The sequence below is a fragment of the Cylas formicarius genome, unplaced genomic scaffold (assembly GCF_029955315.1).
Source record: "Cylas formicarius isolate icCylForm1 unplaced genomic scaffold, icCylForm1.1 PGA_scaffold_12__32_contigs__length_19106922, whole genome shotgun sequence".
NCBI classification, from domain to species: Eukaryota; Metazoa; Arthropoda; class Insecta; order Coleoptera; family Brentidae; genus Cylas; species Cylas formicarius.
Window position 1 is genome coordinate 18673981 of NW_026844225.1, and position 21663 is coordinate 18695643.

At 35.1% G+C, this 21663-nt stretch overlaps 1 protein-coding gene and 1 long non-coding RNA gene across 4 annotated transcripts; one reads left to right on the forward strand and one right to left on the reverse strand.

Moving 5' to 3' along the window:
• Positions 1–5552: 5552 nt before the first annotated feature.
• Positions 5553–6340, reverse strand: LOC132695550 (uncharacterized). Its single transcript, XR_009617847.1, has 3 exons — positions 6228–6340; positions 6090–6169; positions 5553–5683 (listed from the first exon to the last, which is right to left on the reverse strand). It is a non-coding gene; the product is annotated as an uncharacterized LOC132695550 (long non-coding RNA).
• LOC132695549 (fibroblast growth factor receptor homolog 1-like) lies at positions 5770–20632 on the forward strand. Of its 3 annotated transcripts, XM_060659860.1 has the most exons (13): positions 5775–5908; positions 9558–9724; positions 16141–16235; positions 16602–16741; positions 16801–17182; positions 17498–17685; positions 18354–18498; positions 18554–18674; positions 18729–18846; positions 18904–19129; positions 19185–19489; positions 19540–19777; positions 20158–20632. In XM_060659860.1, the coding sequence occupies exons 3-13, from the start codon at positions 16163–16165 to the stop codon at positions 20448–20450; spliced, it is 2229 nt and encodes a 742-aa protein (XP_060515843.1). In that variant the 5' UTR covers positions 5775–5908; positions 9558–9724; positions 16141–16162; the 3' UTR covers positions 20451–20632. The 3 variants fall into 3 exon arrangements, with proteins under 3 accessions (XP_060515842.1, XP_060515844.1, XP_060515843.1); XM_060659859.1 differs by lacking the exon at positions 9558–9724 and having other exon boundaries at positions 5770–5908; XM_060659861.1 differs by lacking the exons at positions 9558–9724; positions 17498–17685 and adding an exon at positions 17913–18079 and having other exon boundaries at positions 5770–5908.
• Positions 20633–21663: the final 1031 nt, after the last annotated feature.

A 21663-nucleotide genomic window follows, 5' to 3' on the forward strand; every position in this document is an offset into this window, starting at 1 on the left:
AAAATAAAAACTAAAGGAATTTTTTGCCGTAACATATTTAAAAATTCTATATTCAGCTCTCATACAACCACATTTTACCTACGGTATAATAGCCTGGGGTGGAGTTTTGGAATCTCAGCTATAACAATTCGAAATTGCACAGAAATGACTACTTAAAATTATTTTAGATAAAGGTAACTATTTTCCCCTACCATACGAGAATAAAAAGTCACACAGGCTGCCTACCGACAGTTAAAACGTCGCTAACCAAACGGTCATTTGTCTATGTAAGTTTCAAAATACACGCTGAATTGCCAAACCAAATCAAAACAATAACTAAATTAAAACCACTTAAAGTAAAATTGAAACAATGGTTGCTAGGCACTCTAAGAGAGAAAAAATAAATCAGTTATTGATATAAAAGTATTGTACGCCATATTCAATATCCTAAGTTTGTCCATTTTATTGCAAATTTTGACTATCCGGAATACTACACAAGTTATACATTAATTTTATAAATTTCTAAAACAGGGTTGGGAGTTTGAATTGTGTCTTTTTTTTGTATGTTAGTTTGTTTTCAAACTGAGTAATATTGGTGATAATTAATTTCTAGCAACTATAATGTAACTAGCCCACTAACAAGGTGCACATTTTGTGCGTAATCGTTTATTTGTTTTTCTCTTTTTTTCTGATTATTTCTTTCACACAATACATAGTAATCTCCTAAATAAAAAACATTAGTCAATTAAGAAGTAAAATAGATGAATATCATTTATAAAAAGGACATTAGATTAATTTGTAATATCTTTTGGAATAAGTAATATGTTCATTTGGTATTCAAATTTAAATTTTTTAAATTTAACTTTGAAGAATGATAAAGCGCAGTTTTAAATTACACTAATAAATGCTTTTAATAAATAACTCTTTATTAATAAATTGGAACATTAACAAAATTTTTCAACTTGTTTGAATGGTTCTAAAATTCAAAATCAGTTTGTCAATTAACCAAAACCAACCAAAACTGTAAAATATTAACATTTTTAATGCAACAAGTTAAATGTCATTAAATGCGAGTATTATTTTGTTTTGGAAATAAATTATTAATATTAAATAAGTACTCACCAACAGCTCACAATTGCCTCTTTCAAGAGGAATTCTGTCACCAACTCATTTAGTAATAATGTTCAGATCGATTTCGCTTATGCCTAGATGGAGATCAAGGTCGTGTCATGCTCTTAAATTACTTTTGAAAGCGTTAGGTTTATGAACCCTTTGCAATCACATCAGTCTCCGGCGACGTTGGAGATTAAAACGATAATTAATAGGGAGATAAAACTAACAAAATGGCAAAACAGACAAATTTTAACTTTCAAATTGATATTTAAAATGTCAAAAATATTGTTTATTCCTAATGGGCAAACAAGAGGACCATACAATGTCAGCTCCGATATTCAGTTTCTTTGGTTCTGATAATATTGATCCACATACAAGACTACATAATTCATATTATATTTAAACGACCAAAAGTTTTCCCATTTAATTAAATAATTTCTTCAGATTTTTTTCGAAAAAACTCCTACAAATTTAAGTTTCCATCTAAAATTGGAAGGAACTAAAAAGTAAACTAAATAGTAAATAAAAAAATAAAGTTTTCTTTTTAAAAAATTGATCTGCGCTCCTCAACAAAGTACGTTGTACGAGTTAAGCACGAGCAGAAATGAAAACACTTAAGAATGAACCAATAAATAATTGACAGTCCTAGAAAAAGAGGTGTTCTCTCGTTATAACAAAACAAGCAAAAGGTATGGCTGGCCTACATATTAAAGCGAAGAGGTCTGACGACAGTATAATGTCCACCTGGCATTTTAACCTTAACACTGATGCTCAACAGTTGGAGACACGGTAGATTGTACTTTTATTAACTTTTGGCACGATGCCTCCACAGAGTTCGCGTTTTGTGATAGAGTGCGATATACGAATAAAAGCAAAATGGGTTTACCGACTAAAAAGTGCACCCATACCGCTTTGATCATTTTAATATTTCCGAGAGTCTTCGTATATACATACGGCTTAAAGTCCCATGGAAATGTTGCTTTGATATTGCGAGTATATTTTACGACAAAGTGCAGGGTTATTTGTGATAATTAACCATTATAGCCACTCACGCGCACGCACACACATATTAGCTTCACAATAGCGAACCGCGAATGGGAAGAAATGGGGCGGACTCAGTATTATATATATAACCCAGCTTCTTAAAAAAATTATCTAATTGAATTTTTATTACCGATAAATTCGTATTGGTCCTGATGGAGAAACAACATTTCTCCATCTCAACATGGCAGTAAAGCGATTTAATGGTTTTTGGTCTTCGACACACCAAGCGGAAAACTTTATTCCCGTGACGGCGTTAAAATAAAAACCAAATCGTTTTATTGAGCCAATAACTCCAAATTTTAAAGGAATACGTATACGTGGTGGCCACTTTTACACTGCCATTGCATGGTCAACTTAAACAATTACATATAGTAGGTATGTTAAATGGGATGAAGCTACAAAAATCAAATTATCAGAGGTGAACTTGGAAATGTTTTAGGTCCTACAGGACCGCCATTGGTATAGATCGAATCAGCGTCGAAAAAAAACTTTTTTCTTTTCTGTTTCTGCGTTCTCCGTTCTCTGTGTCACGGGTTTTAATTCAATAACTCTCGAGCCGTTTAAACTAAGTGGCTCCAATGTTGCTCTTTTTTTACATAACTTTTATTTCAGGCATTTTTTCCATTATATACAGGTGTTTTTCAATTATAGACAAAAATCTAAAAGACCCTGAAAACCGTAAATCAAAATTCATGGGAAATATGGCCAATTGGTTTTCCTCTATCATGGAGATATTCAGATAGAAAAATTCAAATGAAAATCACCATTTCTCGCCCTCAATCTATTACCACATACTGCTTGGTGTCAGAAAACAAGTAGTTTCTTGAAAACCACTGACTCTATTGGAAAAAATCATACTCTCTAGGACAAGAAATTGCGAAGCGATTTCTTTTCAAAATACAAAGCTGCTTCGCGCTACGCGCTGCGAACTGGCCCTGCCAACCGTCGATTTTTCGAAAGCAATCTTGTTAAAAATGCTCTTCTGGTAATATGCGCTTTGAATGTTTTTTCTTGCCAATTAATGTTGAAATAATTGTAACATTCGGAGAAACATTAAACCAACCATAAATGTTTGAATCGGCGCCCTCTAGAGGGAGCGATGAAAACCAGTTTGTTACAGGTATGTTTTTTCTGAATAAGTAAGGTTTCCCCCTTAATCTCCATAAATGAAACCTAATTTGTTCAAAAGTGCCTTACAATTCAATGCGATGAACCAAAAAGATTATTATTATTTGCTCGCCCTGTCTAGTTAATTTAGTAACATACACATGAAGTACTGATTATAAAATTAGGTTGGTAGAATACCGAAGAATTTCATTTTGAAATAGGAACGAAATACAAAAATGAAATAATTTCATTTGTCAAAAATATTTCTTAATCCACCTCTAATAATTTAATTTCGGTGGCTTCAGGTCATTATTATTATTATTACATTGAAAAATTGGCCAGTTGTATATGGTGGCATTACGTGTGGAGTGGGTGGACGTGGTTTGTTGATGTAAAATTTCAGTATTATTTAGCCCGAGAATCACCTGGTTCGTGTCAGTCAGTTAATAAAAATAACTCGCAAAAAAATGGCCTTTGGTTAAATAAACCTTTGGGTCAGTATTTATTTGAACCGGGTTAGTCTATTTGGATATCCCCAGCCAGTCTATACGAAATGTATACGGTATAATTACAATTAAATTATTTTTGGTCAGCAAACCCACGCACACTGGGTAGAAAATTTAGTAGCACGACAAAAATGTAAAAAAATTAAGGGAGATCCGGCTGCCACGAGACCGGATTAAATGTCGTCCGCGTATGGATCAAGTAAAAACGTGATAATACATAAATTCCTTCAATTTTATGTTAACGAGCTTTTTTAATAGTCTGCAAATAAAATATGGCAGCCGTCTTCCACAGAATTATAGGTTTATAATTTTGTTGTTCTGAAAAAAAAAATGTTTAACGAAACAATCCCACTTCCGATGTCATCAGCGGTTAACGACACACCGTGTATATATACGCCTCCGCCATTACCTGCTATATACGTCTATCTGGTGCCCATAGGACTATATCTTTAGCTCGTGGTTTGTTCGCTACACTTCTAAATGCATCTAATCTTGTCACGCCGCTGTCGACGTTAAATTTACGTGTAAAATTAATGTGACAACGCCGACGCAACGCACAATTTTTGGTCCTATTTTAAAATTCAAATGCATTTTCTTATAACCTATCCGCAGCAAGGGCGTCTGATAAATCTTACAAGGGGTGGCCCCGAACCGCATTAAAAAGTAAATCAACACACACGCAAGACGAATATGGCAGTACTGAAATATTAAAAACACTGTCTCACCACAATAAATACTCATCGGCCTCAACTTGTTCCAGATGTCAAATGAACAAATTACTCGGCACGAGGTGGGGGAGGGGGGAGTCAGGGAGTACATAATCAAACGAACAATCTTCAAGTCAACGAGAAGGATAATCGAAAAATTTTTGTTGAGGTGTGTAAAACATTCAAATGAAATTTTGCGAATTGTAAAATGGTAAAACTTAACAAAATAATTATAGTACTAATGAGCAAGTAGTTTTTTGATATCAGTAACGTTTTTACGCCTAAAATTAAGAAAATAAAACAAACCGAGTAGCCTAATGGAGCTTGTATTCGATTTAGTTTTCTTTCTCTTAAAACATATTTCGGTCAAAACTTGTGTAAATAGAGAGAGAATAAACGAGTTGAAATTTATTTAAATATATGAAAGTTTTTCCCAATTTGACCAGCAAGTGCCGGATTAAGAGGCACCTAATTCTAATGGAAGTTTAACAAAACACTGAACGTAAATTCTGCCAAGGGTAAAACACAGTTATGCACACAGGTGCTAGGCCAATTTGAGGGCCAATCGAGAGATGGCTCTGCAGCTATAGAGAGATCCTTTGAGTCGCAGTGAGTCTTGACTGCCGATGCCCATTAATTTTAGCTTATGTTTAAACTTTTTTTTTAATGATAAATTTAATTTAATTAAAAATAAAAAAGTTTGAGAACATTTTCTGAAGGCCGTGGGCAGCCAAGGCATTAACGGTTTTATGTGAAATTTGGTATAATATTTAATATTATAATTTCCGAACCCCCAGTAAGCCTGTGGTTCTTGCAGATTTGATTCAATTCAAACCGAAGAACTTATAAGCAGTAGGGAGTCCAGTGGTGCGGTTGGCCTTAACAATAAAAATGCTAATGTCATTGTTATTTATATATTTTTCGTCTCAAATGTTTCGAATTGCCACTAAAGCGATGAATTAAGAGGTCTCGCTATAAAATCAATGGTATAAACGGTCAATACACGCGGTTAGTGTTAAATTATCTGAAAACTAAGGTCAAGACTGAAACAGCACACACTATAAACAGCATCTGGAAAGAGCCGCGGTTGATGATAATTATTTGCAGAAGCAACGGCAATGTGCACCACACATTCGAGTGCCGCGGTAGAAAATAGACGCGGATCGGTAGAGCTTGCCGGCCAGAAGTCCGCCAGTCGCCAGCGTCGCAACGTGGTAGTACTCCCACCTAAAAAGATGAGCTTGAGCCATTAGGGCCGTTCTCTAAGGGACTGTCACATTGGGTGCCCACCCTAAACCCAGTCGTCTGCCGCGCTTCACAGATATACCCGTATATATTCTACGTAATGATGTTTTCGATTCATTTCGAGTGCGAACGAATTTTTTAATTACGGTGATTTCGGTGCTTCCAAAAAACTGACTGTATATTTGAACCCGTTACTGATTTTCGGAGGTAAGTTCAGTGATACCGTCGCGATTTATCGAAACGCGACTGACTGAATCGCTGTGTTTTGTATACACGTTCACCTAGCGATGTCTATTTTGGCGCATTTCTTTATTCGCAAAATTTTTCGCGATATTTTTAGCGCGCTCTGATTATTTTGCTAACGGGCTTAATGAAAAGCTTACTTTACCTCGAACATCTCACGTTATTAATTACAAAATTACAACAAAATTTGATGGATTAAGCTTTAGTTTCTTCCCTTCAACTGATCTAAAAAAAGAAAGATTTATTGAATAATTGAACAAATAAGAAATTCAATGCCAGTTACCTGCAACTATGTCGTACGCAAAACAAAGTGAAAGAACCCATATGTTCCACGTATTTCTAAAATTGAACACTACGTTATTGTACGTGCATACAATGTAGAATATGTAGTTCAAGATCAAACAATATGGTTTACGGCACGTAAATGAGAAGGGAGTGTATCGAATTGCCCACAACATTCATTCACAAACAGACTTATATCGCTGCAGAAAACAAAACACGGACGTTTAGATCATATTTTCATTAGTAACGCGATTTCAGTTCCTCTTTCAATAGTTTAACGACGATATAGTTACAGGACAGATATTTGCGCCAAATCTTAGACAATTATGAGGATGAAAAACAGATAAAAACACACGGGAAGTAAATTTTCAAAGTCTCTGTTAAAATTGATACATATTTAGGCACAATTTTTCATTTTTCTCCAACCCAAGTACCCTGAATCGCGTAACCTAACGACAGCTATAAAGGGTAGTTTCTAGATTTCCCCTTTCCTTGTATATTCAAGAGTTTACGCCTTAATATTTTTATTAATCATGCTTTGGAAAAAAATGTTGGCCTTGCGAGATGGCAAAGCACACGGCGTATTATCTGCAGAGGGACAATACAAATATTTGAAGAACTGATAAAAACCGATCCAGGCTGTTATTATCATTATGTCCAAATCAAAAAATTATATAAATAAAAATAATTGAGGCGACGCGACGCAGAAAAATGAATTAACGCTCCGGTTATTCAAACCCAACCGATTTTTGAGAACCACTGTTTAAAAAGCTCGATTTCAGGCCTATTAGTCACGTTTTTAATTTTGATTGGCATTGAAAGAGTGAAATATGTATTTTTGTTAATGCGGCATAAAACGTACGGCCGAAAATACGCGCACTGATTATGAATTATAAATCACAGACTAAAACAAATATGTCCATTGTTTTGTTTGACTACATTGTTTGTCGTTGGTTCTTAACAACCGATTTTACGTGTGTTTTAAATGATCTAGTTTTAATCGGCGCAAGATTAAATGCTTCAGAGTATTTTATAACTATGTAAATAGCACCGATATAAAACTTGTTTCCATTTCGAATGTTTGAATCCCTAAACCGCGCAATTAATCTTATTCATTTACTGCAGCCTTATCTGTTTACAGTTTTGCTGGTCAATTGAGATGAATGCAAATTTGCCGATTGAATCGTGATTCATGTTTGTTTGAACTAACTGCATTGATTGGATCTCGACTAACGTACGGAGTGATTCATATTAAAATTGATATAAAACCACTAACATTTGACGTGTAAGTGCTGCAAGGTACTGGTACTTCATAAACGTTCTTTGGAGATAGTCAACGACCCCTGTTGGGTGGTAAATCACCTTCCTGGAACAAAGTCGTTTGAAATGGATATGGTAGAAGATACTTCGCTAATAATTGTTTACAAAACATTTGCCCGTGATTGGTAAAAAAATATTTTCCAAAAACTAAGCGAAATAAACGTTACAGTGACTTACTCTAGGCAATTAAAAATTGATATAAACCGGACATCACAATAAATCGTCACCGTTGTTTTCGTGCCTGGAATACAAGCTAGTTATTTTTCAGCCGCCATTGTTGTAATATTCATCGTCGAAGGTACACAACAATATACCGAAGGCATATTAAGTAGAGTTAGCTTAAGCATGTACGAACCCTGTTGCATCTTAATAAGCGCTGAGATTCGAATTGGTTGTTAAGTGACATCCGGTGTTTGATCCAAGATTTCGCTTATAATTTACCGGCTACACGTCGATTTGTTCGTGAAAGATTTTCGATACTTGGTTCTGCATAATATATGCCAGAGCATGCGACCATTTTTCGAAAATATAAAACGTTAATCTGATCTCACAGAAAGAAAAAAAAATAAAAACCCTAGACCATTTTAATTGCTGGATTTTTTTTACAAATTAATTTTATATCAACTCGCCAAGAGTACAAGAAAAATAAGATTCAGATGTTTCGGAGTTAAACTTATATATAACGGACGTTTTACATTTATTACACTTTCTTAAAACCTTCGATGTTATAGAACTAAGAGCACGTTTAATTTTACTACTGCAAAGTTGTTCTTTGTTACTATGCAGCTTCGATTCGAATAGCTTGTTAAACGATATCCGGCATTCTATTAGGTTGTGATCTGCCGACAGCATAGTTGACTGATATTCTAAGGGTTGTCGATATTGAAGATTGCATTCAGAAAAAATCGATGCGATTCTTATATTTTTATGGTCACGAAACGGACGAAAAACGTTGGAAATTTGTTGTGTTTAGTCTGCCACAAGTTATTAACGGTTCCATTAAATTTGATGGTTTGTATACATGAAATTAAAGCGATTTAATACATTACAACTAATTACGATATTACATTAAAAAAAGCAATCAGTTTTCTTCTAATACAAATTCCGCGTAAAATTCCCACAGTCTTTTGGACAACGCCATACAGCAACCTGATACTTCTAACTAGACGGAGTATATCAAAGTCCTGTTTACGAGAGTTCCTAGTAAAGAAATATAAACGGATCTTTTGTTAGTTTAAAAATCCTATTAATGCCTTCTGACTAGTTAAGATTGTTTTAACACCTTTTAGTTTCTATAAAGCCGTAAAGCGTTTTTAATGTTTGCGTTCGACATAGGGGTCTATTATTAGTGCGACATTGACCCGTTATTTAAAACACGATTGATATCTACCAGACTTATTCGAGATTCGAAATTGCTGCCAAAACTGCACAAACGATTGACATAGGCTAGTATTAAGAGCTACTTATGATATAATTACATTAATTTCGAACCCACATGGTATATAAAGAAATAAACGTGCAGGTCAGAAATACAATGCAACTTAAGCTTAACTAGCTTCTTTGATTGAGTAATGGGTCCAGGGTAAATCGATTTAAATTGAATATCATTGTCGCGCGCTCTCCCCTTATATCCTGCTATTTCCAAGAGAACCAAAATTACAATACGCAACGCTTTAGAATTTGAATCAATCAAGTATAATTTTTGCCAAAAAAAAAACGTGCTAAATGTGGAAATTTTCCGCGAAATATTTTAAATGGCATCGATTAGAAATGAGTCGATAAATAAATCTAATTTAATTAGTACCAATAAAATAATTATCGCAAAAGCGTTGAACTGATTCGAACTTGGAAGACATCTCTCATAAATGGTCCATTACGCGAAAATTAAATTAAATGTTATGCCTATCTTTCGATAATTACGAAGATCGTTTAGTTCGATATGGGAATTTATATGGTTTTGTTATTTTATCGATGTACCATTCGGCTAGTTCTGGCAACTTTCTCGTTTTAGGTGTAAAAAAGCCATCTTGGTCCCTAAATTTTCGACACAGATGGCATGAACGGTAAAATCTGTCTAGCAGATTTCTCGTCGTAAAACCCTTGTTTGCTCGGTGCTGATGTACAAGGTGATCCGTCACAACGTATCGTTAATAGTGTTTCTTCGACGTAAAGCGCGCTGTAAGTAACGAATAAAAATTACGCATTTAATAAAATAAAAAGCCCACATGTCTAGAGGACATGACAAAGTTTAACTCTTAAACGTTATTAATAGGGTCGAAAGTTTTTCAAATGTCCCGTGTCGTCTTTCGTGAAAGGAACTGTACGTTCCAGCTCGGAACTACAAAAAAGCTTTTAGTAAATACGGGATTGTGATGGTTAACAATAAAATACGAATATGCAACGCGACAAAAGGCGTGTTAATTACTTATCGTAGGAAGCGACAAAAGGCACGGGCATAATGCAACACAAAATTGTTATGCGTTTGACGTCGATGAGTCAGTTCAGGTTTGCTGAGTTTTGCGCATTTTGAAATGTTCAATCGTCAATCATCTCCAGGTATAGCCGCCCCAGAATGACATAGTAGTAATGAAATATTGACAATTTAAAACAGAGCAACCTTTCGTTCGACATCGGGGCATATTTCTTATATCACCTTTATATCGGGCCAATGCAAAATAAAATAGTTTTCTAAAAAATGTTAGTCTTGTGGGAATTAACACTCTTCCATTTTTAAGGAAAAAAAGCGAAATTGTCAGCTGTCTATAAACTCATTCAAAATACGCAAAAGCTATGTATTGTCAGGTGGCATGTAATATAAAGTGAGGATATAAAGTCGTTTGACATATTGCCATGAATTTGTAATACGAGACAATTCTCATTTTTTTTCTGCTGAAAATGACATTTCCATTTTACATAGGCTCGGTTTATTTTTTTTATGGAATAGTGGTTCATGTAACACTTTGTCTCATATAATACCATCCCTAATTTCATTGCTATGTACCAAAGTTAGAGGCGACTGAATTTGTGTCCTCTCTGTATCACTTAAACATTAATCAAAGGACAATAGAAATTTAATATTTTATAGAAAAAAAAACTTAGCAAAAACCTGAATTCAATGAAAAAAATCTTAGAAAATATTATTTTAATTTTTTCACAAATATTATAATATTATTTTTGATGATATTATATATCTTCCCCTGGTAACTACAGGAAGCCAGTAAAAGCTATTAAAACATTTTGTTAGCTTGGTTTGAACTGAGTAATTTGTAATTAGCATCCTATCTTAGTTGCCGTGCGGGTACCATAGCATTATCAATATCTCCGTCATAAAGGACAAACCATCTAATTCAATATTCATATTCAGTGCAATAACTAACAAAATTACTTTTATTAATTTTTTTTTCCTGAAGCTATAGCTGATAGAAGAACACCAAATCTTGTCATACGATTTTTGTTTAAGCCAGTAATTTTAGCATTTTAGGGAGGGATTAACAAAAAAATGCTTGAAGAGATGCCAGTGTTGTTGATATGTATGTATATATGTATATCAAACAGGGTGTAAGGTATATATAACACATTTAACAAATTGTTATATTAAGCAAAGTTTGACATGACCTTGAAGTTCGTGCTTATTTGAAAGGCAATTCATTTATTTAATGCTTCTCCTTTTAATAATAGAAACCATCCCAAAAGGGGGTGGGCTAATTATATACGATTTATCCATAAATTTTAAGAAAGAAAATGCCGATTAATAATGTGGGAATAACAATATGTTTTTAAACTTTGGTCAACCTATGTAAATTATTCTAAAGCCCTCTGGAAATGGTATAGTATAAAATACGATAAATTAATAAAAATTACATAAATTTTTGTTGTTTTGATCTTTTTGAAAATTATGAAAATGAATTTTAAACTTCTGTGAGAACATTTTACCGAAAAAATATTTTACGTTCCATTCTAAAGTGGTTATGCCGTGTTTCCTTTCTTTAATCCGTTTTTGTTACTTTCTTATGATTCTGGAGCGGCTCTATACGCATCTCAAGTTAAAATATTTGAAAACCAACAGGCGGCAATAATTTATAAGTCGTCAAGTATCTCGGACTGGCTGCCTGCAGTCATCAATTCAAAGTGAAGTACTGACTTCTGCCGGGGTTCTGTTAAAATCTCTATTAAATTTTTCAAACCCACTAGGAGATAAAAGTTGTATGCGCGGTCATTTTTAATGCACCCGAAAAATTTGTACTTAAACATTTTATTTACAAAATAAAATGATACGCTATCTTGTTCTAATAGGCGGCAAATTATTGAATTCTTGTATTTTTAGATAGGAATTAATCTAAATATATTTTAATTTTTTTTGTTAGATGAAAATGTCTTAAGCTGTTTTTTTAACTTTTTAATATAATAATAATAATAATAATAATAGGGAAGTAAATCAGCAAATATTTGCGATTCAATAAAATATTTATTATCATCAACTTAAAACTTCGGTTTCTGGGTCAAATATTGGCTGTTTCTTCCTCATTTCAATCCACTTGTCTTACTTTCTGGGTCAAATAGTTATCTTTTCTTGTCGATTAATATAAAATTTTAGTCAAATACTGCTTTGTTTTTATGAACATGGGTAAAAGAAATATGAAGCAAATACTGCAGTGAATATTATGTGATTTTAAAGGTTTCCAATGCAAACTCTTACGACGTCAGCTAATTCAGAAAGCATAATTATTATGCCATCGAGCCAATAATGGAAAACTTTGCCATTCGAGATATATTCGGGCAGATCACTAAGAAAAAACAGCAAAATCAGAGGGGTGTCCAACTGTTAGATATTCGAATTATTAAATTACGTTTTTCATTTTAACAGCCATTTTATGGCCTCCCAAAAATGATTGAACCAACTCGTTATTTAAGAAATGTTTGGAAAAATCCCTGGAAGGTTTTAATTTACACTAAAAATAAACGATTTTTATTCTTTCATCTTCAACATTCAATTTACTATTTTTAAACTACGAAAGGGTTTTTGAAAGAGTTAACAGAACCGCCCGCTCCAGCAGGGTCGTTACTTTAACGCGGAACTTTTAAAGTCTTAAAAGGCTTTTAGGAAACTTGGAATTATTTAACTGTTTCTATCTGAACCATATAGTAAATCTCCCGTGATTGTAAGTTTGTTTACATGACACCCGTGCCCGTACCAATAATAAAAAAATTAGAGCCGTTTTGGTATCTTTATCGATGTATTTCTTAGCAATTTTGAGTGTTGGCAAAGATACAAGGTCTAATTTTGTGAATTTTGTAAACAGCCGCATGATTTTGGAGGCGATTTACTTTCGGGTCACTGTTCCGATTTAATTTTGAAAGTAATATTTTTGTTTTAATTTATCTACGGTCAGAAATTAAAACTACTAACCGTCGCATCGCACAATACAAATACGTCTACGTATGTTCGTTGATCTAAAATATCGTCTGGCATGGAGTGAATCATAAAACCAGAAAACGCAACGCCGTACAGGAAGATAGTTCTGAGAGTAAATAAATAAAAATAATATTAATAAACTAGACGTTTCTGGAGGCGGATCCACATATAGCCGGATGTTTTTATCCCGGCTCTTACGCGATGAGAGAGCTATTTAGGGAATCAAACAAAATCGGCCCAATGTCCGTTTTATAAAAGCGTTATCAATTTTTTTCAACGAGCCTGTTAGATTTCGACAAAAAAGAACATTTTCGAAAATAAAACGAAACGCTAGAGAGAGAGGGAGAAAAGAGAAAAACGCCGTATTAATAGCCGCATCGACGTTAAAAATACCAAAAGACGCCTTTAATTACCGTCATTTTTTCGAAATTTTCAACTGATAAATTGCTTCCACTCCAGGGCGTATCTTTTTCGGTGTAATAATTAGTGACTTGGAAGAATGACAGTTTGACAGCTCGCTGGATACATCCTACATACGACAGAGGGGTATATTTGTTGCGTATAAAAACATTGTTTCTGCGCGAAGATGATCGCCGGATGTGTCGAGATTTCGACACTTTCACTGTGTTTTTTTTTTTGTAATATTTGGCAACTACACGCCGGTGGTGGAAAAATAAACGCAGGTAGTGAGGTCTGCGGGGGTCCCGTTGCCCCGAAGCTATGGAGCTACACGAAACAATCGCACGTGTGAAACACATGTGCTGTGTAATTTTAAAACACCATTCAGTGTCGTTACAAGAACAGGAAATTTACGATAAATTCGAAAGTTTAATTAATTAATGACGTTGAAGCTAATAGCTTTCCATATACTTGCATTAAAATTTCGAAAAATGAAAATAAATTTGCATTCCATGCATAATGGCGAACGTTCACGCTTTGATTTGCGCTAAGGCACCAAGGGGCAACTGCCTTAAGGCGTACAAAAATTAAAATAAAAGTGTTATATTACTTTTTTTTGTTGCTCCTTTTTAAATTGTATGCCTAGGTGCTACCCAATCTAAATCAAAGCTAATCATTATTCAAAATTTTAACTACTAAATAATAGACACAGCAATCCTTTTATTTATTTTTTTAATCTATGAAAAAGAGCCACAATAGGCGAAAAAAATTGGGACCGCTTTTTATGAATTTATACAGCGATATTTTCCAAATAATAAATACATACTTATATAATGTTTGAGGGGGCGGAGATAAAGAAGGGGCATGAACATTGTTTTAGGCGACTGATTCCTATATTGGGGAAAGGTAGAGATCTGAGTCGTGGTTAATATTGTATCTAAGTCTTAAGGCTCTTTCGTCCTTGTCGCATATGCATGGAATCCTGCAAACTTCTGGTATCTCAAACGGGATTTTGTCTTTGACGGATCGAAGAGATTTTTTATATTTCTTAAGAACTTTTGTCTTTGGTTTGGAAGGTTGTGGTGAAGTGTATTTTGTTATGAAACGCTTAATATCTCTAATGTGAAAATTATTAGAAAGGTAAGGTGTTGCAATTCTAGGTTCAGTGACTCGGGTTCGACAAACGACGTAGGAATCCAGAAGTTTTGAAAATAGTATTAGAGTAGCTTGGGGAATTTTCTTTAAAAAGGCTTTTTATATTTAGAATTATTTTATTGAGTTAGTTTCATAGTCAAAGTACTAGTATAATCAGTTTCTTCGCTTATTTAAAGAATTAAAGAAGAATCGAACTAAACTAAAAATGAAACCAATATTGAAGTTCAAACTAAAGATATTCAAATTCAAGATGAAGATGTATATGTAGATTCGTCCCTGGCCAGAACAGATAGACAAATAAATGTATATTGCTCATCCACATCTCATTCACAAATAATAACGCTCTGATTTGATCTCGGTGACAACAGTTCCATAGCACCTTATGAAAATTCTGATTTTAACTTTTATTTATTTTATTATAGATACAAGTAATAACGCAATGCAAAAAAGGTTAGATAAGCACAGTTTTATGGATTGATCGATTTTAACCCGACTCATTGAACTTCATAAGGACGATTTACAACAGAAAGTAAACATTTTAATAAAATTGTATAAGAATGATATTAACGATAAACTATATAGGACAGGAATGCCTTATTTTTAAATCATTACATTACATAGCCCTTAATCCAAACCTAGACGAGAAACTTTTTGGTTAGTTTTTTATTTTTTGCAATAATTGACAAATTTTTAATTTTTGATAAAAAATAGTTATTTGTGTATATTTTTGTTTGATTGATTTTTGATATACTTATATATTTTGATATCGAACAAAACGTTTAGATACCTACTTTTCGTTCACCAATTTATTAAATTTATTATATTTTGTTTTTTGTTTGTTTTTTTTACAATAAAACGTGACGAAAGCAATGACGAATCAATTTTTGAATGTCCTAGGGCCCTCAGGTATGTACATCCAACACACAAAACTGTTACTCGCCGCCACTGTAGCGTCAGAGGGTACACAGATCCCTTTTACGGCTTCGGTATTGGTATAAGAGTGTGCCTGAGCCAATGACTCTATCTATTTATTTATTAATTTATTTTAAAGAATTTTTGAATGCGGAAAGGACGAGGTTTATGTGTTTGACTTTTGTTGCAAAACCTATCGAATGTTTTCACAATTGAAATTTGTTTAGATAAATAAATTCAGCTTCCTTTAAAGCATCTGAATCATTTGCTTATCGAAAATCGAAGTTAGTTAAGGTAAACATTTTGTTTAATTGCTATAAATATTTTTTTAACCACGCCCACGCATTGTGCGCTACTCGCAATCATCACGCCCCCTATTTTTAGCTGGGGGTTGCGCGTTAAAAATGCCCGGACGTTTATTGAATTTGGCGACTAGGTATTTGTTATTTTTCGATTTTATTTCTAATTTCGACGCAGTAATTGTAAATGTTCGATGTCGATGTTCAAACAAGTCTTAAAATCTAAAAATAGTTTTTGTTTTGGCGTCGATTATCACGTTTTCAATTTCGAAACCCCATAAATTCGCCGCTTTAATTTGATGGCAACCGTGTCGTAAAAAAGGGAACGTGATTATTGACAGCGTGACGCTAAAATTAACAAGCGACCACGAACTGTTAAAAGCGCAAAACCCCTTAAATATGTGTTTTCCTTTCAGATTTTTTTGCGCTGCAGGAAAAATGACGAAAAAGCTATGGTTCATATTTGTAATGACGACGTACGTCATAAGAACGGAAACGGTGGAACCCACAGGTAAATCACGCTGCCGCTGCTTGAATTCAACACGAAATAAAATAAATAACGCGCCAAGACGAGACGTCTAAATAAAAAGAATGGGGCCTCCATTATGCGTAATTGGCAAATTAACTTCAATTCAAAACTTCAACGTACAACACGCGGCCGTCCCAGACGGTTTGCACGCCCCTGACGCTTACTTGGAAATTATAAATCTTAAATTAAATTAAACAGATTTCGAGCCAGATTTCGTTGATTAACAATCAGCATATTAATGGCGAATTCTAAACGATCCTATAATAAAGGGAAGGATATTTTCCATCCGGCGAAATTCAAAGTTGAAGAGACCTTTTTCATTTCTCTTGTTGTTCGTTCTGATTGCAGAGTATTTGGATTACCCGAAACCGCCTCAATCGGAAGCGGTTGAAAATTTGGTGGGCCGTATTAACGGATCTGTGACGTTCCAATGTCCAGAAACGGAAAACATCGAATGGAAATTGCTGGAAAACAAAAACAAAACTTTGGTCGGTCACTTAGACGCGTTTGATCGTACGTTTTATTAACTTAATATCGATTTTTTCAGTCGGTTTACGAGATACTAGAAATTCGAAATTTAACTGCCGCCGATAAAGGAACCTACGCGTGCTATTCTAAGGGCCGAAAAGTGAAAACCTACGAACTAGACGTGTACGAATTCCCGTATTTCTTAAAGAAGATGCAAAAACTGGTCATAAAACCCGCTGGGAATATGGCGGCTTTGAAATGTAAAGCCAACGGCAACCCCACCCCCAATATAACGTGGTACAAAGACGACGAACCGCCAAAACGTGAACTTGGCGAAGTTAAAATCAACCATTGGTCTTTAACGTTAGAAGATTTGGTAACCGACGATAAAGGCAATTACACGTGCGTGGTTTGCAACGTGTTGGGCTGTATCAACTTTACGTATAACGTAGACGTCGTGGGTAAGTGGTTTTCTTATTTTTAGAACGCCTATGCCAAATTTTGAGGAAACGAGGATAAACAGTTCTTTAATTATACGATAATAAACGTTTCGGATCCTTTCATATAATCCAAATGACACACGTGTGGGCGAGATCAACGAAAAATGCGAAAACAACCGAATTGCGAAAAATGATTGAAGTAAACGGCGAATCTACGAGGAGCCTATTGATAAACGCCATACGACGGACTAACCGCATTAGTTTACAAACTTTCTTCGGCAATTCGGTTGTTTTAAATTCATGTCGGTTATTTCAACACAATTTTTCGATGAGCAGAACGATTCCCCTCAAAACCGTATATAAAAGACGGATATCCTCAAAATTTGACCATAATGGTCAACAGCACGGCCATTTTCGAGTGTCCCCAAGTCATTGCCGATTTGGAACCCTACATTCAATGGATACGAATACCGATAAACGCCACCGATATGAAAGACGAAAGTCCCGATGGTGTAATAGTACAGGTATACCGAAACTGAACATTCGGGGGTATGGGTGGCGGAATTTTCATTCGAACCGACGTGTGGTTTTGGTGGTGGTGGTGGTTTGTCAAATACCAACCTTTGATGATTGACTCTATCTGAACAATTCACGCTACTAACAAAATATTGGTTAATGTTATATAAATTCTTGTTGTAGTCGATGTTTCAACGTGGTGATGGTAATATTTCGTCACTTTCTTCATTTCTAGAAAGGTATCACAACAAGCCGATAATAACACAGAAATTAGAAAACATGACGGTTACAGTTGGATCCAACGTTTCGTTTGCTTGCGAGTTCGTGTCTGACTTACACCAATTTATTACTTGGACCCATACTAATTCTAGCGATTTCGAAAACAATACCGTGGTGGTGCAGGTATATTATTTTTCATATACGTTTTTATTAATAAATCGACTAACGTTAAACTTTGAACCCGACTAAGAGTAAGGTTACACTTAAACCTCGGCATTTGTTCCGCATGCAGCATGACAAACAACGGCCGCCATATAGTCATTAACTAACGTTCCCGTTCCTAGAAGAATAACTAAAATGATTATTTTCGGCCGACCAAACGCTATTAGTCCGATTGGTCACAAGTTTTAGCTCGTGCACGTTTCGATTTTAAATTTTCCAAAAACCGATTATTTAGAAAAGCGGCAATACCCTGACGCCGGAAATTTACGAAATAACGAACGTAAGTCACGACGATGAGGGCTGGTACGCGTGCCTAGCTGCCAACAGCCTAGGCCGGACTATATCTACAGCCTATCTCCACGTAATAGACGAAGAACCTCGTAAGTAAACTATGCAAATTACTGACCGATATCCCGCATGGAACGATCTTTCCAGCCGATCCGAAAGAATTGAAAAATGTCGCCATGAAGGTCGCAGTAATAGTGACCGTCGTAATAGTATTCGTCATGTTCGTAATCGTCTTCATTTGTCTATACTACCGTCAAAAAATCAAAAGGTGCGTGATTATTGGCTCGATCCGTCGATTTTTGTCTTACTGGATTTGTTTTAGGGAAAAGAGGGAGAAAATGATAGCGGTAGAAACCGCTCGAGCTGCCATCATAACGCACTGGACGAAAAAAGTGATTATCGAAAAAATGAACACGACGTCTGACGCTTCGGAACCACTGGTAACCTCCCGGATACCGACGGGTACCGCGTAAATATTATCGATATGAAAATTCTAGTTGATGCCGGTGGTAAAAATCGAAAAACAAAAGGCCCAAGCGACGAACGACGGGATGATCTCCGAATACGAACTTCCGATGGATTCCGATTGGGAAATACCCAGAGACAAGCTGCATTTGGGCAAAACCCTAGGCGAAGGGGCATTCGGAAAAGTTGTCAAAGCAGAAGCCCTAAATCTGTTAAAGCCCGATAACAAGTGTGTCGTTGCAGTTAAAATGCTAAAAGGTAATTTGCTCCTAAAAACTCTCGATTCGAATTTGATGCGACGTGTTATTTACAGAAGGGAACAGCGACAACGAGATGATGGACTTGGTGTCCGAAATGGAAATGATGAAAATGATCGGCAAGCACATCAATATAATTAATTTGATCGGATGCTGTACTCAAGGCGGACCACTATACGTGGTCGTTGAGTACGCGCTCTACGGAAACCTCAGGGACTTTTTGAGGCAACACAGACCCTCGTCTGGATACGAAGTGGCCGTCGGTGCCGAACAGAAGGAAAAAAAAACTTTAACCCAAAAGGATTTGGTTTCTTTCGCCTACCAAGTAGCTCGAGGCATGGACTACTTGTCATCCAGAAGGGTACCATGTAATGCACTTAATCATTCGGTGCTTTATTAGGTCTGTTTTAGTGTATCCACAGGGACCTAGCCGCCAGGAACGTCCTAGTGAGCGACGATTACGTTCTAAAGATTGCCGATTTTGGGTTAGCAAGGGACATCAATTGCCACGACTATTACAGAAAAACCACAGACGGCAGACTGCCGGTCAAGTGGATGGCACCGGAAGCGCTGTTTCACAGGCTATACACCACTCAATCCGACGTTTGGTCCTATGGCATTTTGTTATGGGAAATAATGACTCTCGGAGGTATGCTGAAAAAAAAATCTTTAGATACACTGATATGGTCGCCCCAGTATTATAATCTAATAATTTCAAATTTTTCGATTCAAGGGCGCAGTGTTTACTAAATACAATATGGACGTGGTTCGATAATTAATTATGTACCAGTGACATATCGGCCCAGTTTTGTTTACAATAGGTCTTATTACGAAACGCGATGCTTTATGTCCACTCTCCACGTCACAAAAGCGAGCGAAATGGGTTTTATCGAGATTTTCGACAGCGTCACGTGTAAAATTAGTTCTATTAGCTAAGTGCGAATCTGGTGCGAAACGTCCATTGTCCACGGGTTTCTCGGTTTCCACCGAAATTAATTAATTTTACACCTTCGCCATTTTACGTTTCAGGCACCCCGTATCCGTCAGTTCCCAACGTGGAAAAGCTCTACCAACTATTGCGCAACGGTCATCGAATGGAAAAACCACCCTGTTGTTCGCTGGAAATCTACATGTTAATGCGCGAGTGTTGGAACTATCAGCCCAGAGAACGGCCGGTGTTTTCCGAATTGGTAGAAGATTTGGACAGGATTTTAACGATCACGGCGAATGAGGAATATCTGGACTTGGGTCTTCCGCAACTCGACACGCCTCCTTCGAGTCAAGAGTCCAGTTGCGACGAAGACTTTCCATTCCCACAATAATGTCAAAAACTAGTCATTTTTACAGCAGCTTCTTGTGATTTACCGCGTTTTATGTTAATATTTATCAGACTCGAACGTATCAGCTGCGAAACCGTAGATTGAATTGTTGGAAGTAGAAACGTGTATGTTCAATGAACAAAAGGAATATATATATATATATATATATATATATATATATATATATATATATATATATATATATATATATATATATATATATATATATATATATATATATATATATATATATATATATATATATATATATATATATATATATATATATATATATATATATATATATATATATATATATATATATATATATATATATACATATATATCACGATTAAGCCAATTGTCTATTTAGACGCCGACCACTAATGGCAAAATGATTAATTGTATGTAACATGTATATAATGTTGTTGCTTCTTATTTTTATCAAGGTTGATTATAATCTTTTTATTTGTACATAATAAAATTGGCGTGCCCTCTTTAAATAATGTGTGAACAGTATTAAGAAAGTAATAAAATAAATACCTTTCGTTAACATTTTATGGAAAAGCATGACCCATAACGGGAATTTTTAAAAATCGCGTCATAAAGAGATACCCTGTATAAAGAAACCTCGTACTCATGTACCAGAAAAATACCTCACACCCGCCATATGTCAATTATTTGATATATAGTTTTTTTTTGAGAATATTTTTGCCGTATCGCCGAGGACCTGAAAATTGTACTGTACAGCTACCGCTAAAACTTTTATTTTGTAACATATTTTGTGGTAAATAAATAAATTTCCCTCGTAGTCGAATTCTCCTGTAAAATAATCACATTAAAATGCCTCAGATATTTTCATAAACGAACGAAATTTATATTCATTTTACCCGCTAAAGGGTCAGCTGGCGGGTAAAGCAAATTCCGTCGATAGCAAACAAAAGGCAACTACTATAGAACCGATAAAATGATGCTTTACATAGGTACGGAAATTGTTAAACAATGTACCGACCAAAACTAGGAATAAGCGAAAAATCTCAAACGTGGGAAAAAGTCAAAGATCAGTCTTTTTTCCTAACAAAAACCTGGCGCCCATCAAAACCGCGCTTATATATGAACAAAAAAGTTCATTAAGTTTCTCAAATCAGGGTATAGTCGCCTCAAATTGTATGAAGGTAATAAAAATATTTTATGACTACGTGATAATGCTATATAC